General features: G+C 53.8%; 1 protein-coding gene across 1 annotated transcript; it reads left to right on the forward strand.

Moving 5' to 3' along the window:
* Positions 1–5,065: 5,065 nt before the first annotated feature.
* On the forward strand, positions 5,066–17,522 carry LOC140470086 (caveolin-3-like). The gene is made up of 2 exons (XM_072566520.1): positions 5,066–5,279; positions 16,189–17,522. Exons 1-2 carry the CDS (start codon positions 5,181–5,183, stop codon positions 16,528–16,530), a joined length of 441 nt encoding a protein of 146 aa, XP_072422621.1. The 5' UTR covers positions 5,066–5,180; the 3' UTR covers positions 16,531–17,522.
* The last annotated feature ends 5,709 nt before the right edge of the window (positions 17,523–23,231 follow it).

The following is a 23,231-nucleotide window of genomic DNA, read 5'->3' on the forward strand; positions in this document are numbered from 1 at the left end:
ACCCACTCTCCCAGGGCCACACCCACTCTCCCAGAGCCACACCCACACTCCCAGGGTCACACCCACTCTCCCAAAGTCATACCCGCTCTCCCAGAGACACACCTGCTCTCCCAGAGCCACACTCACTCTCCGAGGGTCACACCCACTCTCCCAGAGCCACACCCACTCTCCCAGGGTCATACCCACTCTCCCAGAGCCACACCCACACTCCCAGAGCCACACCCACTCTCCCAGAGCCACACTCACTCTCCCAGAGCCACACCCACTCTCCCAGAGCCACACCCACTCTCCCAGAGCCACACCCACTCTCCCAGGGCCACACCCACTCTCCCAGGGCCACACCCACTCTCCCATGGTCACACCCACTCTCCCAGGGCCACACCCATTCTCCCAGGGCCACACCCACTCTCCCAGAGACACACCTGCTCTCCCAGGGCCACACTCACTCTCCCAGGGTCACACCCACTCTCCCAGAGCCACACCCACTCTCCCAGGGCCACATCCACTCTCCCAGAGCCACACCCAATCCCCCAGGGCCACACCCACTCTCCCAGGGTCACACCCACTCTCCCAGTGCCACACCCACTCTCCCAGAGCCACACCCACTCTCCCAGAGCCACACTCACTCTCCCAGAGCCACACCCACTCTCCCAGAGCCACACCCACTCTCCCAGGGCCACACCCACTCTCCCAGAGCCACACCCACTCTCCCAGAGCCACACCCACTCTCCCAGGGCCACACCCACTCTCCCAGAGCCACACCCACTCTCCCAGAGCCACACTCACTCTCCCAGAGCCACACCCACTCTCCCAGGGTCACACCCACTCTCCCAGGGACACACCCACTCTCCCAGGGTCACACCCTCTCTCCCAGGGCCACACCTGCTCTCCCAGAGCCACACCCGCTCTCCCAGGGCCACACCCACTCTCCCAAAGCCACACCCACTCTCCCAGAGCCACACTCACTCTCCCAGAGCCACACCCACTCTCCCAGAGCCACACCCACTCTCCCAGGGTCACACCCACTCTCCCAGGGACACACCCACTCTCCCAGGGTCACACCCTCTCTCCCAGGGCCACACCTGCTCTCCCAGAGCCACACCTGCTCTCCCAGGGCCACACCCACTCTCCCAGGGCCACACCCACTATCCCAGAGCCACACCCACTCTCCAGGGACACACCCACTCTCCCAGGGACACACCCACTCTCCCAGAGCCACACCCACTCTCCCAGGGACACACCCACTCTCCCAGGGCCACACCCACTCTCCCAGAGCCACACCCACTCTCCCAGGGACACGGCCACTCTCCCAGGGTCACACCCACTCTCCCAGGGTCACACCCACTCTCCCAGGGCCACACCCACTCTCCCAGGGACACACCCACTCTCCCAGGGTCACAACCACTCTCCCAGGGACTCAGCCACTCTCCTAGGGACACACCCACTCTCCCAGAGCCACACCCACTCTCCCAGGGACACACCCACTCTCCCAGGGTCACACCCGCTCTTCCAGGGCCACACCCACTCTCCCAGGGACACACCCACTCTCTCAGGGCCACACCCACTCTCCCAGATCCACACCCACTCTCCCAGAGCCACACCCACTCTCCCAGGGCCACACCTGCTCTCCCAGGGCCACACCCACTCTCCCAGGGCCACACCCACTCTCCCAGGGACACACCCACTCTCCCAGGGTCACACCCTCTCTCCCAGGGCCACACCTGCTCTCCCAGGGCCACACCCACTCTCCCAGGGCCACACCCACTCTCCCAGGGCCACACCCACTATCCCAGAGCCACACCCACTCTCCTGGGACACACCCACTCTCCCAGGGACACACCCACTCTCCCAGAGCCACACCCACTCTCCCAGGGCCACACCCACTCTCCCAGAGCCACACCCAATCCCCCAGAGCCACACCCACTCTCCCAGGGCCACACCCACTCTCCCAGAGCCACACCCACTCTCCCAAAGCCACACCCACTCTCCCAGGGACACACCCACTCTCCCAAGGTCACACTTTGCCCTCTCCTCCCAGGGTCCCCAGATCCCCTTGAACAAGTTCCAAACCACTGGAGGCCTGGGGAGCAAGCCCAGGAGGAGTTAGCTCCTTCGCAATCAGTTTGCGGAGGATGGGGTGAGCGTTGGATCAGTCAAATGAACACCATCTACTTCAGACAGTGGGTTTGGATGTTGGGAGCAGTCAGGAGTCACCCAAACACCTCATGCCCCACGCCTGGTCTCGCCTGTGACCAAAGTGGGTCCAGAATGGGGACCGAAATATCCACACGGGGCCAGGAGGTGAAATCAGGAACTGGATGGGGAGGAAGTAATTCAGAGCAAGCCCCCACCATCACTGACAAAGGGGCAGCTCAGTCCAGAGAGAGTATCTGAGACCAAATCCCAAGTGAGCTCTGAATCCAGAGTGGGGTGATCCTCTTGACTCTGGCGTGCTCCGTCTCACAGAGTATCCGGCTCCCACCTTAAATCACATCATCTAACCCCTGCAATCCGCACCATAGGGAGTTCCTGTTCACCCTCCCCACCTCCCCTAACTCAAACCGTCCGTACTCACTAACCCCACACCAGCTCCTGGTCTGGCAGCAGTCAACAACTCTCATCCTGGTTTCAAATACCTCCTCACCTCCAGCCCCTACACCCCCTCCCTATCCCCGTCCCCTCCTCCAGCCCCTACACCCCCTCCCTATCTCCGTCCCCTCCTCCAGCCCCTACACCCCCTCCCTATCTCTGTCCCCTCCTCCAGCCCCTACACCCCCTCCCTATCTCCGTCCCCTCCTCCAGCCCCTACACCCCCCCCTATCTCCCCCCCCCTCCTCCAGCCCCTACACCCCCTCCCTATCTCCGTCCCCTCCTCCAGCCCCTACACCCCCTCCCTATCTCCGTCCCCTCCTCCAGCCCCTACACCCCCTCCCTATCTCCGTCCCCTCCTACAGCTCCTACACCCTCTCCCTATCTCCGTCCCCTCCTCCAGCCCCCTACTCCCCCTCCCTATCTCTGTCCCCTTCTATGACCCCAAGATATCGGGGCTTCCCCGATTCCCATCGCTCTGCAATTGGGGACCGTACCCTCAGCTGCCCGGGATTGTAGGGGGCAACGCAAACTCTGGAATTTGCTCCTGAATTCTCTCCACTCCAGGGACTCCCTCTGTGGGGTAGTTTCAGTGAGCGTTCATGTGACCATCTCAGATACCGCCCCCCCCCAACAATTGCCCTGGCTGTGATTCGATTTCCCGATTTTAAAGGTGTGATGAATTATTGTCTCAGTCAATTGATTAAACAGTGAACTGGCGGTTGTCAAATTATCCTCTGGTCTGTCTTTCAAATGTACCACCTGGGATTGGTGAGTCCGTAGGGTTTGTGTTCTTAACCGAGTCTGATCACGGCCGGTCATTCGGACAGGATCCTGTTCCGAGTACTTCCTACACCAACCTTCAGCAGTGCAGAGAGACCTCCAGAAACTCTCCGTCTCCATCTGCCGCATCAGAACTCTTCTTCTCTTCCTCTCACTCAGCTCTCTATCTCTGACCCACCCCTCTCTGGAATCTCTGTGTCTGATACCCACCACTCCCTGAGTTCCACTCTCTGAGACCTCCCTCTCTCGAATCTCTGATGTCTCGCTCTTCCCAAGAGCTCATTGATGCCCTCTATTCTCTCTGATTCCCCTCTCCTTGACCCCTCCCTCTCATTGATTCCTCCCTCTCTGACCTCTCCCTCCCTCTCTTTGATCCTTCTATCTCTTTCTGACCCCTCCTCCTGTGATCTCCCCTTTTTCTAAACCCTCTTCATTGCTAATACTCCTCTTCGTATCCCTGTGTCTCTGATTCCCCTCTCTCTGAGCATTACTCCTTTCCCACTCTGTTGTCTCGCTCTATCTCTCTGTCTCTCTGTCTGTCTCTCTCTGCCTCTCTGTCTGTCTCTCTCTATCTCTCTCTGTCTCTCTGTCTGTCTCTCTCTATCTCTCTCTCTCTATCTCTCTGTCTGTCTCTATCTCTCTCTCTCTCTGTCTCTATCTCTCTATCTCTCTCTATCTTTCTGTCTTTCTCTATCTCTCTGTCTCTCTCTCTATCTCTCTCTCTCTATCTTTCTGTCTGTCTCTCTCTATCTCTGTCTCTCTCTCTATCTCTCTGTCTCTCTCTGTCTCTCTCTCTATCTCTGTCTGTCTCTCTCTATCTCTCTCTCTCTGTCTCTCTATCTCTCTGTCTGTCTCTATCTCTCTCTATCTCTCTGTCTGTCTCTCTATCTGTCTGTGTCTCTCTATCTCTATCTCTCTCTCTCTCTTTGTCTGTCTCTCTCTATCTCTCTCTGTCTCTATCTCTCTGTCTCTATCTCTCTCTCTGTCTCTCTCTTTATCTTTCTGTCTCTCTCTATCTCTCTCTCTGTCTCTCTCTATCTCTCTCTGTCTCTCTCTGTCTCTCTGTCTGTCTCTCTCTATCTCTCTATCTCTATCTCTCTCTCTATCTTTGTTTGTCTCTATCTCTCTCTGTCTCTCTCTATCTCTCTGTCTGTCTCTATCTCTCTCTCTCTGTCTGTCTCTATCTCTCTCTCAGTCTCTCTCTCTCTATCTCTCTCTCTATCTTTCTGTCTGTCTTTATCTCTCTGTCTCTCTCTATCTCTCTCTCTCTATCTTTCTGTCTGTCTCTCTCTATCTCTATCTCTGTCTCTCTCTCTATCTGTCTCTCTCTCTGTCTCTCTCTCTCTGTCTCTCTCTCTATCTCTCTATCTGTCTCTCTCTGTCTCTCTCTCTCTGTCTCTCTCTCTCTGTCTCTCTCTCTCTCTCTCTGTCTCTCTCTCTCTGTCTCTCTCTATCTCTCTGTCTGTCTCTCTCTATCTCTATCTCTGTCTCTCTGTCACTCACTCTCTCTCAGATCAGTCTCTCTCCCCCCCCCCCCCCTCCCCCCCCCCCCCGCCCGCTCCCTCCACCATTGATCATATTACAAACATTTCAGGACTGTTGGCAGGGTTAACAACGGGGCGGGGAGCGAGATCCAATTTATCCAGCGTCCACACCCTCCCCCCCCCCCCACCCCCACCACCACCACCCCCACCCCAGGGGATCAGCTTGTCCAGCAGAACCAGTGGGTCCTGACTTCGCTCCCTCCCAACTCTGAGCAGAAAGAGAAAGGGATCGAGGGGAGGCGGGTGGGTGAGCAACCGCCCACAATGGCTGAGACCAGGGAAAGCTGCCAATTTGACCAACTCAACAAGGAGATTGATTTGGTGAACAGAGATCCCAAGCAGCTCAGTGATGGAATTGTGAAAGTAAGTTCCCAGGACCTGGACTAATCCTGTAACTGGCCAGCTCTATATTTAGAGTTGGATATGCCTAGGGTTATCGGTACCTTGTCTTATTCAACCGCGGAACGTGCTGGCTACACTCCCCCCCCCCCCCCCCCACCCCACCGTGTGGAGAAGGTGGGGTGAGCCACCTCCTTCAACTGCTGTCGTTCTCCCCCACCAACCAATGTGGTGTCGGGACACAGTGCCCCATTAAGGAGGGAGTTCCAGGATTCAGACCCTGAAGGAACGACCCATATCATTCCAAGTTGAGAAGGTGTGCATGTGTCTGTGTGTGTGTGTGGTGTGCACGCGCACATGTGTGTTCGTGTGTGCATGTGTGTGTGTTGTGTGTGTGCGCGCGCATCTGTGTGCGTGATGTGTGTGTGTGTGGTGTGAGCGCATGTGTTTGTGTGGTGTGTGCATGTGGGCTTGGAGGGGAACTTGTAGGGAGTGATGTTCCCTTGTATCTGCTGCCCCTTGTCCTTCCCAATGGAAGTGGCCGTGGGTTTGGAAGGAGCTGCCTGAGGATGGGTTTCTGCAGTGCGTCTTGGAGATGGTACTCACCGCTGTTACTGAGTGTCAGTCGGTGGGGGAGAGAGGGGATGTTTGTGGATGTGGGGCACATCGAATGACGGGCTGCTCTGTCCCTGGACAGTGTCAAGCTTCTCGAGTGTTCTCAGAGCTGCCCCTGTCCAGGGCGAGTGGGGAGTATTCCCTCCCCCTCCCAGACTCGTGCCTTGTTGATGGTGGGACAGGGCTTTGGAGAGACACTCAGGAGGGGAGTTACTCGCTGCAGGATTCCCAGCCTCTGACCCGATGGTGGGAGAGTCAGGAGGGGAGTTACTCGCTGCAGGATTCCCAGCCTCTGACCTGCTCCTGGAGCCGCTGGATTGATATGGGGCTGGGTCCGGTTCAGTTTCTGGTCAACGGTAACCCCCAGGATGTTGATAGTGGGGGAGGGGGATTCAGTGATGGTAACGCCATTGAATGTCAAGGGGGCGATGGATAGATTCTCTCTCTTGTTGGAGACAGTAACCCCCAGGATGTTGATAGTGGGGAGGGGGATTCAGTGATGGTAATGCCATTGAACATCAAGGGGGTGATGGTTAGATTCTCTCTCTTGCTGGAGACGGTAACTTCCAGGATGTTGGTAGTGGGGGAAGGAGATTCAGTGACGGTAACGCCATTGAACGTCAAGGGGGTAATGGTTAGATTCTCTGTTGTTGGAGACGGTAACCCCCAGGATGTTGATAGTGGGGAAGGGGGATTCAGTGATGGTAACGCCATTGAACACCAAGGGGCGATAGTTAGATTCTCTCTTGTTGGAGACGGTAACCCCCAGGATGTTGATAGTGGGGGAGGGGGATTCAGTGATGGTAACGCCATTGAACACCAAGGGGGCGATGGTTAGATTCTCTGTTGTTGGAGACGGTAACCCCCAGGATGTTGATAGTGGGGGAGGGGGATTCAGTGATGGTAACGCCATTGAACATCAAGGGGGCGATGGTTAGATTCTCTCTCTCTTGTTGGAGATGGTAACCCCCAGGATGTTGATAGTGGGGGAGGGGGATTCAGTGATGGTAACGCCATTGAACGTCAGGGGGCGATGGTTAGAGTCTCTCTCTTGTTGGAGACGGTAACCCCCAGGATGTTGATAGTGGGGGAGGGGGATTCAGTGATGGTAACGCCATTGAACATCAAGGGGGCGATGGTTAGATTCTCTCTCTTGTTGGAGACGGTAACCCCCAGGATGTTGATAGTGGGGGAGGGGGATTCAGTGACGGTAACGCCATTGAACATCAAGGGGGCGATGGTTAGATTCTCTCTCTCTTGTTGGAGATGGTAACCCCCAGGATGTTGATAGTGGGGGAGGGGGATTCAGTGATGGTAACGCCATTGAACGTCAGGGGGCGATGGTTAGAGTCTCTCTCTTGTTGGAGACGGTAACCCCCAGGATGTTGATAGTGGGGGAAGAGGGATTCAGTGATGGTAACGCCATTGAACATCAAGGGGGCGATGGTTAGATTCTCTCTCTCTTGTTGGAGACGGTAACGCCCAGGATGTTGATAGTGGGGGAGGGGGATTCAGTGACGGTAACACCATTGAACATCATGGGGGCGACGGATAGATTCTCTCTCACGTTGTAGACGGTAACCCCCAGGATGTTGATGATGGGGGGATTCAGTGATGGTAATTCTGTTGAACGCCAAGGTTAGATTCTCCCTCCTGTTGGCGATGCTGACGGCCTTGCCCCTGTCTGGGCTGAATGTTCCCGGCCCCTTGCCAGCCCAAGCCTGGGTATTGTCCAGATCTTGCTGCATTTGCTGCATATCTAAATCCCTGTCCCTGGGAGTGGGGGACAGTGTAGAGGAAGCTTTACTCTGTCTCAAACCCCCTGTCCCTGGAGTGGGGGACAGTGTAGAGGAAGCTTTACTCTGTCTCAAACCCCCTGTCCCTGGAGTGGGGGACAGCGTAGAGGGAGCTTTACTCTGTATCTAAACCCCTGTCCCTGGAGTGGGGGACAGCGTAGAGGGAGCATTACTCTGTATCTAACCCCCTGTCCCTGGGAGTGGGGGGGCAGTGTAGAGGGAGCTTTACTCTGTATCTAACCCCCTGTCCCTGGGAGTGGGGGACAGTGTAGAGGGAGCTTTACTCTGTATCTAACCCCCGTAACCCTGGTAGTCGGGGACAGTGTAGAGGGAGCTTTACACTGTATCTAACCCCCTGTCCCTGGAGTGGGGGACAGCGTAGAGGGAGCTTTACTCTGTATCTAACCCCTTGTCCCTGGGAGTGGGGGTGGTGTAGAGGGAGCTTTACCCTGTATCTAACCCCCTGTCCCTGGGAGTGGGGGGACAGTGTAGAGGGAGCTTTACTCTGTACCTAACCCCCTGTCCCTGGAGTGGGGGACAGTGTACAGGGAGCTTTACTCTGTCTCTAACTTGCTGACGAGGGTGCAGTTCCAATTTAATTGACTTTTCAAATAGATCTGTTTCACCTCCCCTTACTTCGAGTCAAGGTGTTGCTAGGAAACACTGAGTGATGGTCACATCTGCTAATGTCTTAACACGACATGGAACCTGATTTTAACTCTCTGCCGTCCCCATGGAGACACAGAGCCGTAAATTGTTCTCAAAGCTCACTCCATTTTCCACTGTAATCCCTCAGCAAGATTAAATTAAACACAGTACAGAACATGGGGTGTATGGGCAAAGATTTGGCATTCTCAGTGTCAGCTCCTGTACAGCGTGTGTGTGAGTCTGTGTGTGTGTGTGTGTGTGTGTGTGTGTGTGTGTGTGTGTCTGTATGTGTGTGTGTGTGTGCGCGCACGTGTGTGTGTGTCTGTATGTGTGTGTGTGTCTGTGTGTGCACGTGTGTGTGTCTGTGTGTGCGCGTGTGTGTGCACATGTGTGTGTCTGTATGTGTGAGTGTCTGTGTATGTGCGTGTGTGTGTGTGTGTGTGTGTCTGTATGTGTGAGTGTGTGTGTGCGCGTGTGTGTGTGTGTGCACGTGTGTGTGTCTGAGTGTGTGAGTGAGTGTGCACGTGTGTGTCTGTGTGTGTGTGTACGTGTGCGTGCGTGCATGCGTGTGCGCATGTGTCTGTGTGTCTGTATGTGTGTGTGTGCAAGAGTGTGTGTGAGAGAGTGTGCGTGTGTGTGCGTGCACGTGTGTGTGTGTGTGTGTGTGTGTCTGTATGTGTGTGTGTGTCTGTGTGTGTGTGTGTGTGTACACGTGTGTGTGTGCGTGCGCATGTGTGTGCGCGAGAGAGAGTGTGTGTGTGTGTGTGTCTCTGTGTGATTACAGATCAGATTTCTAAACAATACAGAGCAGTACAGGCCCTTCAGTCCTCGCTGTTGCACTAACCTGTGGAACCAGTCTGAAGCCCATCTAACCTACACTATTCCAGTCTCATCCATATGCCTATCCAATGCCCATTTAAATGCCCTTAAAGTTGGCGAGTCTACTACTGTTACAGGCAGGACATTCCACACCCCTCCTACTCTCTGAGTAAAGAAGCTCCCTCTGAAATCTGTCCTATATCTCTCACCCTTCAATTTAAAGTAATGCCCCTCGTGTTAGCCATCACTATCTGAGGAAAAAGGCTCTCACTGTCCACCCTACCTAACCCTCTGATTATCTGATACGTCTCTATTAAGTCACCTCTCAACCTTCTTCTCTCTAACAAAAACAGCCTCAAGTCCCTCAGCCTTTCCTCCTCAGACCTTCCCTCCATACCAGGCAACGTCCTGGTAAATCTCCTCTGAACCCTTGCCAAAGTTTCCACATCCTTCCTATAACGCAGTGACCAGAACTGGACACAATACTCCGAGTGCGGCCGCACAAAAGTTTTGTACAGCTGCAGCATGACCTCATGGCTCCGAAATTGAGTCCCTCTCCCAATAAAAGCTAACACACCGTACGCCTTCTTAACAACCCTATCAACCTGGGGTGGCAACTTTCAGGGATCTATGTACATGGACACTGAGATCTCTCTCCTCATCCACAATATCAAGAATCTTACCATTAGCCCAGGACTCTGTATCCCGGTTGGTCCTTCCAAAGTGAATCCCCTCCCACTTTTCCGAATTAAACTCCATTTGCCATCTCTCAGCCCAGCTCTGCAGCTTATCTATGTCCCTCTATAACCTGCAACATCCTTCGTCACTATCCACAACTCCACCGCCCTTAGTGTCATCTGCAAATGTACTAACCCATCCCTCTACGCCCTCATCCGGGTCATTTATAAAAATGACAAACAGCAGTGGCCCCAAAACAGATCCTTGCGGTACCCCACGAGTAACTGAACTCCAGGATGAACATTTCCCATCACCCACCACCCTCGGTCTCCTTTCAGCTCGCCAATTTCTGACCCAAACCCCTAAATCCCCCTCAATCCCAGGCCTCTGTATTTTGTGTATAGTCTACCGTGGGGAACCTTATCAAACACCTCACTGACATCCATACCCACCACATCAACAACTTTCCCCATATCTACCTGTTTGGTCACCATCTCAAAGAACTCAATAAGGTTGGTGAGGCACGGCCTACCCCTCACAAAACCATATTGACTATCCCGAATCAACTTATTCCGTTATAGACGATTAAAAATCATACAGGTGAGGTGCTGGAGGACTGGGGGGTTGTTCATGTTGTCCCCCTGTACAAGAAGGGTAGTAGGGATATTCCAGGTAACTACAGACCAGTGAGCCTGACGTTGGTGGTGGGGAAGTTGCTGGAGAAGGTACTGAGAGATAAAATCTATTTATATTTGGAAAGGAATGAGCTTATCAGTGATAGGCAGCATGGTTTTGTGCGGGGGAGATTGTACCTTACCAACTTGATAGAGTTCTTTGAGGAAGTGACCAAATTGTTAGATGAAGGAAGGGCTGTCGATGTCATATACATGGCCTTTAGTAAGGGGTTTGAGAAGGTTCCCCATGGTAAACTAATGGAGAAAGTGAAGTCACATGGTGTGCAGGGTGTCCTAGCGAGGTGGATAAGGAACAGGAGACAGAGAGTAGGAGTTAGAGGGAGTTTCCCGAAATGGAGAAAGGTGCCCAGTGGTGTCCCACAGGGATCAGTGTTGGGGCCCACTGCTGTTTGTAACATACAGAAATGATCTGGAAGAGGGCACTGTTGGAATGATCCGCAAGTTTGCAGATGACACCGAAGATTGGTGGAGTAGCAGAAAGTGTAAGGGACTGTCAGAGAATACAGGAGGATATAGATAGACTGGAGAGTTGGGCGGGTAAGTGGGAGATGGAGTTCAATCCAGACCAAATGTGAGGTGACGCATTTAGGGAAGTCTAATTCTCAAGTGAATTATACAACGAACGGGAGAGCCTTTGGGAAAAGTCGATGAGCAGAGAGATCTGGGAGTCCAGGGCCATTGTACCCTGAAGGTGGCTGCACGGGTGGGTAGAGTGGTCAAGAAGGTATATGGTATGTTCACCTTCATCGGACGGGGTACTGAGTATAAGAGCCGGCAGCTCATGTTAACATTGTACACGACGTTGGTTCGGCCGCAGTTAGAATACTGTGTACAGTTCTGGTCACACATTCCCAAAAGGATGTGGACGCTTTGGAGAGGGTGCAGAGGAGGTTTACAAGGAGGTTACCTGGTATGGAAGGTGCTGACTATGAAGGGAGGTGGAGGGGGGGTTTAGGTTTATTTTCATTAGAAACAAGGAGATTGAGGGGAGAGGGGGAGGGACCTGATTGTGGTTTACAAAACCATGAAGGGTATCGACAGGGTGGATAGAGACAAGCTTTTTCCCCCCAGGGTGAGGGATTCAGTAACCCAGGGGTCACACTTTCAAGGTGAGAGGTGAAAGGTTTAAGGGGGATACACACGGCACGTACTTCACACAGAGGGTGGTGGGTGCCCAGTAGAGGTGGGAGAGGCAGGCACGGTAGATTCATTTAAGGTGTGTCTGGGCAGATGCATGAGGAGCTGGGGAGCAGAGGGACACAGATGCTGGGGAATTGGGCGACAGGTTTAGACAGTACATTAGGATCGGCTCAGGCTTGGGAGGGCCGAAGGGCCTGTTCCTGGGCTGTACATTTTCTTTGTTCTTTGTTCTATATCTCGTATAATCCTTTGCAACACTTCACCCACAATTAAGGCCCCACTAGTCTATAATTCCCAGGGTTGTCTCTACTCCCCTTCTTGAACAAGGGGACATTTGCCGTCCTCTAGCCTTCTGGCACTGTTCCTGTCGACAATGACGATATAAAGATCAAAGTCAAAGGCTCTGCAATCCCCTCCCTGGCTTCCCTGAGAATCCTCGGACAAATCCCATCCGGCCCTGCGGACTTATCTATTTTCACACTTTCTGGAATCGCTAATACCTCCTCCTTGTGAACCTCAATCCCGTCTGGTCTAGACCTGAGTATTCTCCTCAACAACATTATCTTTTTCCAGTGTGAATAATGACAAAAAATATTCATTTAGCGCTTCCTGTATCTCTTCGGACTCCAGGCACAACTTCCCACCACTCTCCGTGATTGGCACGAATCTTTCCGTGGCCAATCGTTTATTCCTGATGTACCTGTAGAAAGCTTCAGGGGTTTCCTTGACCCCACCTGCCATAGATTTCTCATGTCCCCCTTCCTGGCTCTTCTTAGCTCTCTCTTTCGGTCTTTCCTGACGAACCTGTAACTCTCACGCGCCCTGAACCTCCACGTCTCATCCTAACGTAAACCTCCTTCCTCCTCTCGACCAACGATTCAACTTCCTTAGTAAACCACGACTCCCTCTCTCGACCACTTCCTCCCTGTCTGACAAGGTACAGACTTATCAAGGCCACGCAGGAGCTGTTCCTTGAATAAGCCCCACGTTTCAATTGGGCCCGTCCCCTGCAGTCTCCTTCCCCATCCCGTGCATCCTAAATCTTGCCTCATCGCATCGTAATTGCCGTTCACCGGCTGTAACTCTTGCCCTGCGATATATACCTGTCCCTTTGTACCGCTAAAGTAAACATAACCGAATTGTGGTCACTATCACAAGTTCTCACTTCCCTCCAAATCTAACACCTCATTCCTCAGTACCTGTGGCCAGGCCCCAGGTTGACCTGTCTACATACTGGGTCAGGAAACCCTCCTGCACACATTGGACAAAAACATTGACCTATCTAAAGTCCTCAAACTATCGCATTTCCAGTCAATATTAGGAAAGTTAAAGTCTCTCATAACAACTACCCTGTCACTCTGGCTCCTACCCATGTCTGTGTGAGTGTGTGTCTGTGTGTGTCTGTGTGAGTCCATGTCTGTGTGTGTGACTGTGTGTGTGTCTGTGTGTGTGTGTGTGTGACTGCGTGTGTCTGTGTGTGACTGTGTGTGAGAGTGTGTGTGAGTGAGCATGTGACTGTGTGTCTGTGTGTGTGTGACTGTGAGTCTGTGTGTCTGTGTCTGTGTGTGTGACTGTGTGTGACTGTGTGTGTGAGAGTGTGTGTGTGAGCATGTGACTGTGTGTGTGTGTATGTGTGTGTCTGTGTGTGTGTGTCTGTGTGTGTGTGTGTGACTGTGTGTGAGTGTGTGTGAGTGAGCATGTGACTGTGTGTCTGTGTGTGTGTTTGTGAGTCTGTGTGTCTATGTGTGTGACTGTGTGTGTGAGTGTGTGTGTGAGTGAGCATGTGACTGTGTGTCTGTGTGTGATGTGTGTGTGACTGTGAGTCTGTGTGTCTGTGTCTGTGTGTGTGACTGTGTGTGACTGTGTGTGTGAGAGTGTGTGTGTGAGCATGTGACTGTGTGTGTGTGTATGTGTGTGTCTGTGTGTGTGTGTGTGTCTGTGTGTGTGTGACTGTGTGTGAGTGTGTGAGTGAGCATGTGACTGTGTGTCTGTGTGTGTGTTTGTGAGTCTGTGTGTCTGTGTGTGTGACTGTGTGTGTGAGTGTGTGTGTGAGCATGTGACTGTGTGTGTGTGTGTGTGTGTCTGTGTGTGTGTGACTGCGTGTGTGTCTGTGTCTGTGTGTGTGAGTGTGTGCGTCTGTGAGTCTGAGAGTGTGTCTGTGTGTGTGTGTGTGAGAGTGTGTGTGTGTGTGAGTCTGAGAGAGTGTGTCTGTGTGTGTGTGTGAGAGAGAGTGTGTGTGTGTGTGTCTGAGAGAGTGTGTCTGTGTGTGTGTGTGAGAGAGAGTGTGTGTGTGTGTGAGTCTGAGAGAGTGTGTCTGTGTGTGTGTGTGAGAGAGAGTGTGTCTGTGTGTGTGTGAGAGAGTGTGTGTGAGTGTGTGAGAGAGAGTGTGTGTGTGTGAGTCTGAGAGAGTGTGTCTGTGTGTGAGTCTGAGAGAGTGTGTCTGTGTGTGAGTGTGAGAGAGAGTGTGTGTGTGTGTGTGTGTCCCTTCCTGTACTCTCTGTATGATCAGTGCACACACCATATGAAGGTGTCCTGAGGGAGTGTCCCTGGGGACCCTGCCAGCAGCAGTTTCAGGAATGAGGGGACAGGTTGAAATGGGGCTCGGCCTGTGACAGACAGTAGATTCCTTTCACACCCTCTGTGTTTGTCCCTTTTTCCTCGCTCTCTCTTCATCTCTGTCTCTCTCTGTCTCCCTGTCCCCACCCCCAACTCTCCCCATCTCTCTCTCTCTCTGACCCTCTCGATCTGTGTCCCTTCCCTCTCTATATCTCTGTCTGTTTCCCCCTCTCTGTCTCCCTGCCCCCACCCCAACTCTCCCCATCTCTCTCCCTGACCCTCTCGATCTGTGCCCCTCTCTCTCTCTCTCTCTGTCTGTTTCCCCCTGTTTTGTCTCTCTAATGTGTCTCATCCCTTTTGATTTGCTCCCCATCTCTCTCTCTCTCTCCCATCTTCCTCCCACTTTCTCACGTCCCACCTGTTAACCCCCTCTCTCTCTCAACTCTATCTTTCTCTCCCTCTTCACCCTGTCTCTCTGACCCTTTCTCCCCCTCACTCTCTCCTCTCTCACCCCTTATTCACACCCTCTCCCCCCTCTCCTTCTCCCCCATTCACCTCTCTCTCTCTCTCTGTGCCCACCCTCTCACTCCCCAATATTTACCTCATCTGTCTCACCTCTCTAATTTTCTATTCTCCACTCTCTGTATCTCTCTTCGCTTCTCTTGGGTGCCCCCGCCCCTCTACCCCGCCCCGTCGCTCACACTCTCTCTCTATCCTCTCCCCCACTCCTCTCTGTCTCCATCTACCCACTCCCCCTCTCTCACTCTCACCCCCCTCCTCTCTGACCCCCCCATCCACTCCCTCACTCTCTCTCCCCCACTCTCACCCCCCTCCTCTCTGACCCCCCCATCCACTCCCTCACTCTCTCTCCCCCACTCTCACCCCCCTCCTCTCTGACCCCCCCATCCACTCCCTCACTCTCTCTCTCCCACTCTCACCCCCCTCCTCTCTGACCCCCCCCATCCACTCGCTCACTCTCTCTCCCCCACTCTCACCCCCCTCCTCTCTGACCCCCCCATCCACTCCCTCACTCTCTCTCCCCCACTCTCACCCCCCTCCTCTCTGACCCCCCCCATCCACTCCCTCACTCTCTCTCCCCCACTCTCCCCCCCCTCCTCTCTGACCCCCCCATCCACTCCCTCACTCTCTCTCCCCCACTCTCCCCCCCCCTCCTCTCTGACCCCCCCCACCCACTCTGTCTCCCTCTCTCCCACTCTCACCCCCCTCCTCTCTGACCCCCCCATCCACTCCCTCACTCTCCCCCCCCTCCTCTCTGACCCCCCCATCCACTCCCTCACTCTCTCTCCCCCACTCTCACCCCCCTCCTCTCTGACCCCCCCATCCACTCCCTCACTCTCTCTCCCCCACTCTCACCCCCCTCCTCTCTGACCCCCCCATCCACTCCCTCACTCTCTCTCCCCCACTTTCACCCCCCTCCTCTCTGACCCCCCCCACCCACTCTGTCTCCCTCTCTCCCACTTTCACCCCCCCTCCTCTCTGTCTCCCTCTATCCACTCCCTCACTCTCTCTCCCCCACTCTCCCCCCCTCCTCTCTGATCCCTCTATCCACTCCCTCACTCTCTCTCCCCCACTCTCCCCCCCTCCTCTCTGACCCCCCCCACCCACTCTGTCTCCCTCTCTCCCACTCTCACCCCCCTCCTCTCTGTCTCCCTCTATCCACTCCCTCACTCTCTCTCCCCCACTCTCACCCCCCTCCTCTCTGACCCCCCCATCCACTCCCTCACTCTCTCTCCCCCACTTTCACCCCCCTCCTCTCTGACCCCCCCCACCCACTCTGTCTCCCTCTCTCCCACTTTCACCCCCCCTCCTCTCTGTCTCCCTCTATCCACTCCCTCACTCTCTCTCCCCCACTCTCACCCCCCTCCTCTCTGACCCCCCCATCCACTCCCTCACTCTCTCTCCCCCACTCTCACCCCCCCTCCTCTCTGACCCCCCCCCCTCCTCTCTGACCCCCCCCCGGTGCAGGTGGAGTTTGAGGAGGCGGTAGCTGAGCCAGACGGATCCCACAGTCTCCCCTCGGTGTGGAGGCTCAGTCGGAGAGCCTTCACGGTCTCGGGTTACTGGAGTTACAGGATGCTGACTGCCCTGTGCGGGGTGCCCCTGGCCGTGCTCTGGGGTTTCCTCTACGCCTGTATCTCCTTCGCCCAGGTCTGGGCGGCCGTGCCGTGTCTCCGCTGCTTCCTGCTGGAGATGGAGTGCCTGACAGTAACCTTCCCGGTCTGCGTCCGAGCAATCTGTGACCCCTTCTTCCACGCGGCGGGGGGGCTGCTGCTCAGTGTGCGCCTGGCACTCAGGAAGGAGCCCTAACAGAATTCACCAACCCCCCCCCACCACACCCCCAAAACAAAACCAGAGGGGGTCATAGCAGCAAGAGACTGGTCACGGACATCGGCGCTGGAATACATGGAATACAGTCCCTCCAAAAGGAATCGGTCCCCTGGCCCGTATCTCGCAGTACCCCACACCCCCCAGGGAGATATCTGTACACTGACTGGTGTCTCTCAGTCCCCCCTCTCTCTCAGGGAGATATCTGTACACTGACTGGTGTCTCTCAGTCCCCCCTCTCTCAGGGAGATATCTGTACACTGACTGGTGTCTCTCAGTCCCCTCTCTCTCTCAGGGAGATATCTGTACACTGACTGGTGTCTCTCAGTCCCCCCTCTCTCAGGGAGATATCTGTACACTGACTGGTGTCTCTCAGTCCCCTCTCTCTCTCAGGGAGATATCTGTACACTGACTGGTGTCTCTCAGTGCCCCCCCCACCCTCTCTCAGGGAGATATCTGTACACTGACTGGTGTCTCTCAGTCCCCTCTCTCTCTCAGGGAGATATCTGTACACTGACTGGTGTCTCTCAGTTCCCCCCTCTCTCAGGGAGATATCTGTACACTGACTGGTGTCTCTCAGTCCCCCCTCTCTCTCTCAGGGAGATATCTGTACACTGACTGGTGTCTCTCAGTCCCCCCACTCTCTCAGGGAGATATCTGTACACTGACTGGTGTCTCTCAGTCCCCTCTCTCTCTCAGGGAGATATCTGTACACTGACTGGTGTCTCTCAGTCCCCTCTCTCTCTCTCAGGGAGATATCTGTACACTGACTGGTGTCTCTCAGTCCCCCCTCTCTCTCAGGGAGATATCTGTACACTGACTGGTGTCTCTCAGTCCCCCCTCTCTCTCAGGGAGATATCTGTACACTGACTGGTGTCTCTCAGTCCCCCCTCTCTCTCAGGGAGATATCTGTACACTGACTGGTGTCTCTCAGTCCCCTCTCTGCGAAAATAAAATAGCCATCTCTCTGCAAACTTTATGTTTATTGAAGACCTATTCAAATATAAGTGCGGAATATATGAAAACAATTTTAAACACATTGCCAAACATCAGTCGAATTTACAATCAGAAAGCAGGAATTTACAGATCCAAGTCGACCTAGAGAAATCGCAAGTGGTCAGTATTATATTGTAGGGTGTGGGGTATATCAGGGTGTTACAGTGAGGGGGGTATATCAGGGTGTTACAGTGAGGGGTGTGGAATATATCAGGGTGTTACAGTGAGGGGTGTGGGGTATATCAGGGTGTCACAGTGAGGGGGTGTGGGGTATATCAGGGTGTTTGAGGGGTGTGGGGTATATCACTGTGTTACAGTGAGGGGTGTGGGGTATATCAGGGTGTTACAGTGAGGGATGTGGGGTATATCAGTGTGTTACAGTGAGGGGTGTGGGGTATATCAGTGTGTTACAGTGAGGGGTGTGGGGTATATCAGGGTGTTACAGTGAGGGGTGTGGGGTATACCAGGGTGTTACAGTGAGGGGTGTGGGGTATATCAGGGTGTTACAGTGAGGGGTGTGGGGTATATCAGTGTGTTACAGTGAGGGGTGTGGGGTATATCAGGGTGTTACAGTGAGGGGTGTGGTGTATATCAGGGTGTTACAGTGAGGGATGTGGGGTATATCAGGGTGTTACAGTGAGGGATGTGGGGTATATCAGTATGTTACAGTGAGGGGTGTGGGGTATATCAGTGTGTTACAGTGAGGGGGTATAGAGTATATCAGGGTGTTACAGTGAGGGGTGCGGGATATATCAGTGTGTTACAGTGAGGGGTGTGGGGTATATCAGGGTGTTACAGTGAGGGGTGTGGGGTATATCAGGGTGTTACAGAGAGGGGTGTGGGGTATATCAGTGTGTTACAGTGAGGGGTGTGGGGTATATCAGGGTGTTACAGTGAGGGGTGTGGTGTATATCAGGGTGTTACAGTGAGGGGTGTGGGGTATATCAGGGTGTTACAGTGAGGGGTGTGGGGTATATCAGGGTGTTACAGTGAGGGTTGTGGGGTATATCAGTGTGTTACAGTGAGGGGTGTGGGGTATATCAGGGTGTTACAGTGAGGGGTGTGGGGTATATCAGTGTGTTACAGTGAGGGGTGTGGGGTATATCAGTGTGTTACAGTGAGAGGTGTGGGGTATATCAGTGTGTTACAGTGAAGGGTGCGGGGTATATCAGTGTGTTACAGTGAGGGGTGTGGGGTATATCAGTGTGTTACAGTGAGGGGTGTGGGGTATATCAGGGTGTTACAGTGAGAGGTGTGGGGTATATCAGTGTGTTACAGTGAAGGGTGTGGGGTATATCAGGGATTTACAGTGAGGGGTGTGGGGTATATCAGTGTGTCACAGTGAGGGGTGTGGGGTATATCAGGGTGTTACAGTGAGAGGTGTGGGGTATATCAGGGTGTTACAGTGAGGGGTGTGGGGTATATCAGGGTGTTACAGTGTGGGGTGCGGGGTATATCAGTGTGTTACAGTGAGGGTTGTGGGATACATCAGTGTGTTACAGTGAGGGGTGTGGGGTATATCAGGGTATTACAGTGAGGGGTGTGGGGTATATCAGGGTGCTACAGTGAGGGGTGTGGGGTATATCAGGGTGTTACAGTGAGGGGTGTGGGGCATATCAGTGTGTTACAGTGAGGGGTGTGGGGTATATCAGGGTGTTACAGTGAGGGGTGTGGGGTATATCAGGGTGTTACAGTGAGGGGTGTGGGGTATATCAGGGTGTTACAGTGAGGGGTGTGGGGTATATCAGGGTGTTACAGTGAGGGGTGTGGGGTATATCAGTGTGTTACAGTGAGGGGTGTGGGGTATATCAGGGTGTTACAGTGAGGGGTGTGGGGTATATCAGTGTGTTACAGTGTGGGGTGCGGGGTATATCAGTGTGTTACAGTGAGGGTTGTGGGATACATCAGTGTGTTACAGTGAGGGGTGTGGGGTATATCAGGGTATTACAGTGAGGGGTGTGGGGTATATCAGGGTGCTACAGTGAGGGGTGTGGGGTATATCAGGGTGTTACAGTGAGAGGTGTTGGGTATATCAGTGTGTTACAGTGAGGGGTGCGGGGTATATCAGTGTGTTACAGTGAGGGGTGTGGGGTATATCAGTGTGTTACAGTGAGGGGTGTGGGGTATATCAGGGTGTTACAGTGAGGGGTGTGGGGTATATCAGGGTGTTACAGTGAGGGGTGTGGGGTATATCAGGGTGTTACAGTGAGGGTTGTGGGGTATATCAGTGTTTTACAGTGAGGGGTGAGGGGTATATCAGGGTATTACAGTGAGGGGTGTGGGGTACATCAGGGTGTTACAGTGAGGGGTGTGGGGTACATCAGGGTGTTACAGTGAGGGGTGTGGGGTATATCAGGGTGTTACAGTGAGGGGTGTGGGGTATATCAGGGTGTTACAGTGAGGGGTGTGGGGTATATCAGTGTGTTACAGTGAGGGGTGTGGGGTATATCAGTGTGTTACAGTGAGGGGTGTGGGGTATATCAGAGTGTCACAGTGAGGGGTGTGGGGTATATCAGTGTGTCACAGTGAGGGGTGTGGGGTATATCAGGGTGTTACAGTGAGGGGTGTGGGGTATATCGGGGTGTTACAGTGAGGGGTGTGGGGTATATCAGTGTGTTACAGTGAGGGGTGTGGGGTATATCAGGGTGTTACAGTGAGGGGTGTGGGATATATCAGTGTGTTACAGTGAGGGGTGTGGGGTATATCAGTGTGTTACAGTGAGGGGTGTGGGGTATATCAGGGTGTTACAGTGAGGGGTGTGAGGTATATCAGGGTGTCACAGTGAGGGGTGTGGGGTATATCAGTGTTTTACAGTGAGGGGTGAGGGGTATATCAGGGTATTACAGTGAGGGGTGTGGGGTATATCAGGGTGTTACAGTGAGGGGTGTGGGGTATATCAGAGTGTCACAGTGAGGGGTGTGGGGTATATCAGTGTGTCACACTGAGGGGTGTGGGGTATATCAGGGTGTCACAGTGAGGGGTGTGGGGTATATCAGGGTGTTACAGTGAGGGGTGTGGGGTATATCAGTGTGTTACAGTGAGGGGTGTGGGGTATATCATTGTTTCACAGTGAGGGGTGTGGGGTATATCAGTGTGTTACAGTGAGGGGTGTGGGGTATATCAGTGTGTTACAGTGAGGGGTGTGGGGTATATCAGGGTGTTACAGTGAGGGGTGTGGGATATATCAGTGTGTTACAGTGAGGGGTGTGGGGTATATCAGGGTGTTACAGTGAGGGGTGTGGGGTATATCAGTGTGTTACAGTGAGGGGTGTGGGGTATATCAGTGTGTTACAGTGAGGGGTGTGGGGTATATCAGGGTGTTACAGTGAGGGGTGCGGGGTATATCAGTGTGTTACAGTGAGGGGTGTGGGGTATATCAGGGTATTACAGTGAGGGGTGTGGGGTATATCAGTGTGTTACAGTGAGGGGTGTGGGGTATATCAGTGTGTTACAGTGAGGGGAGTTGGGTGTATCCGTGTGTTACAGTGAGGGGTGTGGGGTATATCAGTGTGTTACAGTGAGGGGTGTGGGGTATGTCTGGGTGTTACAGTGAGGGGTGTGGGGTATATCAGGGTGTTACAGTGAGGGGTGTGGGGTATGTCTGGGTGTTACAGTGAGGGGTGTGGGGTATATCAGGGTGTTACTGTGAGGAATGTGGGGTATATCAGTGTGTTACAGTGAAGGGGTGTGGGGTATATCAGTGCGTTACTGTGAGGGGTGTGGGGTATATCAGGGTGTCACAGTGAGGGGTGTGGGGTATATCAGTGCGTTACTGTGAGGGGTGTGGGGTATATCAGGGTGTTACAGTGAGGGGTGAGGGGTATATCAGGGTGTTACAGTGAGGGGGTGGGGTATGTCTGGGTGTTACAGTGAGGGGTGTGGGGTATATCAGTGTGTTACAGTGAGGCGTGTGGGGTATATCCGTGTTTCACAGTGAGGGGTGTGGGGTATATCAGTGTGTTACTGTGAGGGGTGTGGGGTATATCCGTGTTTCACAGTGAGGGGTGTGGGTTATATCAGTGTGTTACAGTGAGGGGTGTGGGGTATATCAGGGTGTTACAGTGAGGGGTGTGGGGTATATCAGTGTGTTGCAGTGAGGGGTGTGGGGTATATCAGTGTGTTACAGTGAGGGGTGTGGGGTATATCAGTGTGTTACAGTGAGGGGTGTGGGGTATATCAGTGTGTTACAGTGAGGGGTGTGGGGTATATCAGTGTGTTACAGTGAGAGGGGTATATCAGGGTGTTACAGTGAGGGGTGTGGGGTATAACCGTGTGTTAGTTAGGGGGTGTGGGGTATATCAGTGTGTTACAGTGAGGGGTGTGGGGTATATCAGTGTGTTACAGTGAGGGGTGTGGGGTATATCAGTGTGTTACAGTGAGGGGTGTGGGGTATATCAGTGTGTTACAGTGAGAGGGGTATATCAGGGTGTTACAGTGAGGGTTGTGGGGTATATCAGAGAGGGTTACAGTGAGGGGTGTGGGGTATATCAATGTGTTACAGTGAGGGGTGTGGGGTATATCAGGGTGTTACAGTGAGGGGTGTGGGGTATATCAGTGTGTTACAGTGAGGGGTGTGGGGTATATCAGGGTATCACAGTGAGGGGTGTGGGGTATATCAGTGTGTTACAGTGAGGGGTGTGGGGTATATCAGGGTGTCACAGTGAGGGGTATGGGGTATATCAGTGTGTCACAGTGAGGGGTGTGGGGTATATCAGTGTGTCACAGTGAGGGGTGTGGGGTATATCAGTGTGTTACAGTGAGGGGTGTGGAGTATATCAGTGTGTTACAGTGAGGGGTGTGGCGTATATCAGTGTGTTACAGTGAGGGGTGTGGGGGTATATCAGGGTGTTACAGTGAGGGGTGTGGGGTATATCAGGGTGTTACAGTGAGGGGTGTGGGGTATATCAGGGTGTTACAGTGAGGGGTGTGGGGTATATCAGTGTGTTACAGTGAGGGGTGTGGGATATATCAGTGTGTTACAGTGAGGGGTGTGGGGTATATCAGGGTGTTACAGTGAGGGGTGTGGGGTATATCAGGGTGTTACAGTGAGGGGTGTGGCGTATATCAGTGTGTTACAGTGAGGGGTGTGGCGTATATCAGTGTGTTACAGTGAGGGGTGTGGGGGTATATCAGGGTGTTACAGTGAGGGGTGTGGGGTATATCAGGGTGTTACAGTGAGGGGTGTGGGGTATATCAGTGTGTCACAGTGAGTGGTGTGGGGTATATCAGTGTATTACAGTGAGGGGTGTGAGGTATATCAGGGTGTTACAGTGAGGGGTGTGGGGTATATCAGGGTGTTACAGTGAGGGGGTGTGGGGTATATCATGGGAGAGAGTGTCAGTGAGTGAGAATGAGTGAGTGTTTGTGGGGGAGTGAGGGAGGGAGTGAGAGGGAGGGAGTGAGGGGGAGGAGTGAGGGGGAGGGAGTGAGGGGGGAGGGAGTGAGGGGGTGGGAGTGAGGGGGGTGGGAGTGAGGGGGTGGGAGTGAGGGGGTGGGAGTGAGAGGGAGGGAGTGAGAGGGAGGGAGTGAGAGGGTGGGAGTGAGGAGGGTGGGAGTGAGAGGGTGGGGAGTGAGGGGGGTGGGAGGGAGGGGGAGGGGAGGGAGAGGGAGGGAGGGAGAGGGAGGGAGTGAGGGGGGGTGGGGAGTGAGGGGGTGGGAGTGAGAGGGGTGGAGTGAGAGGGGAGGGG

Source organism: Chiloscyllium punctatum, chromosome 50 (genome assembly GCF_047496795.1).
Source record: "Chiloscyllium punctatum isolate Juve2018m chromosome 50, sChiPun1.3, whole genome shotgun sequence".
Lineage (NCBI taxonomy): Eukaryota > Metazoa > Chordata > Chondrichthyes > Orectolobiformes > Hemiscylliidae > Chiloscyllium > Chiloscyllium punctatum.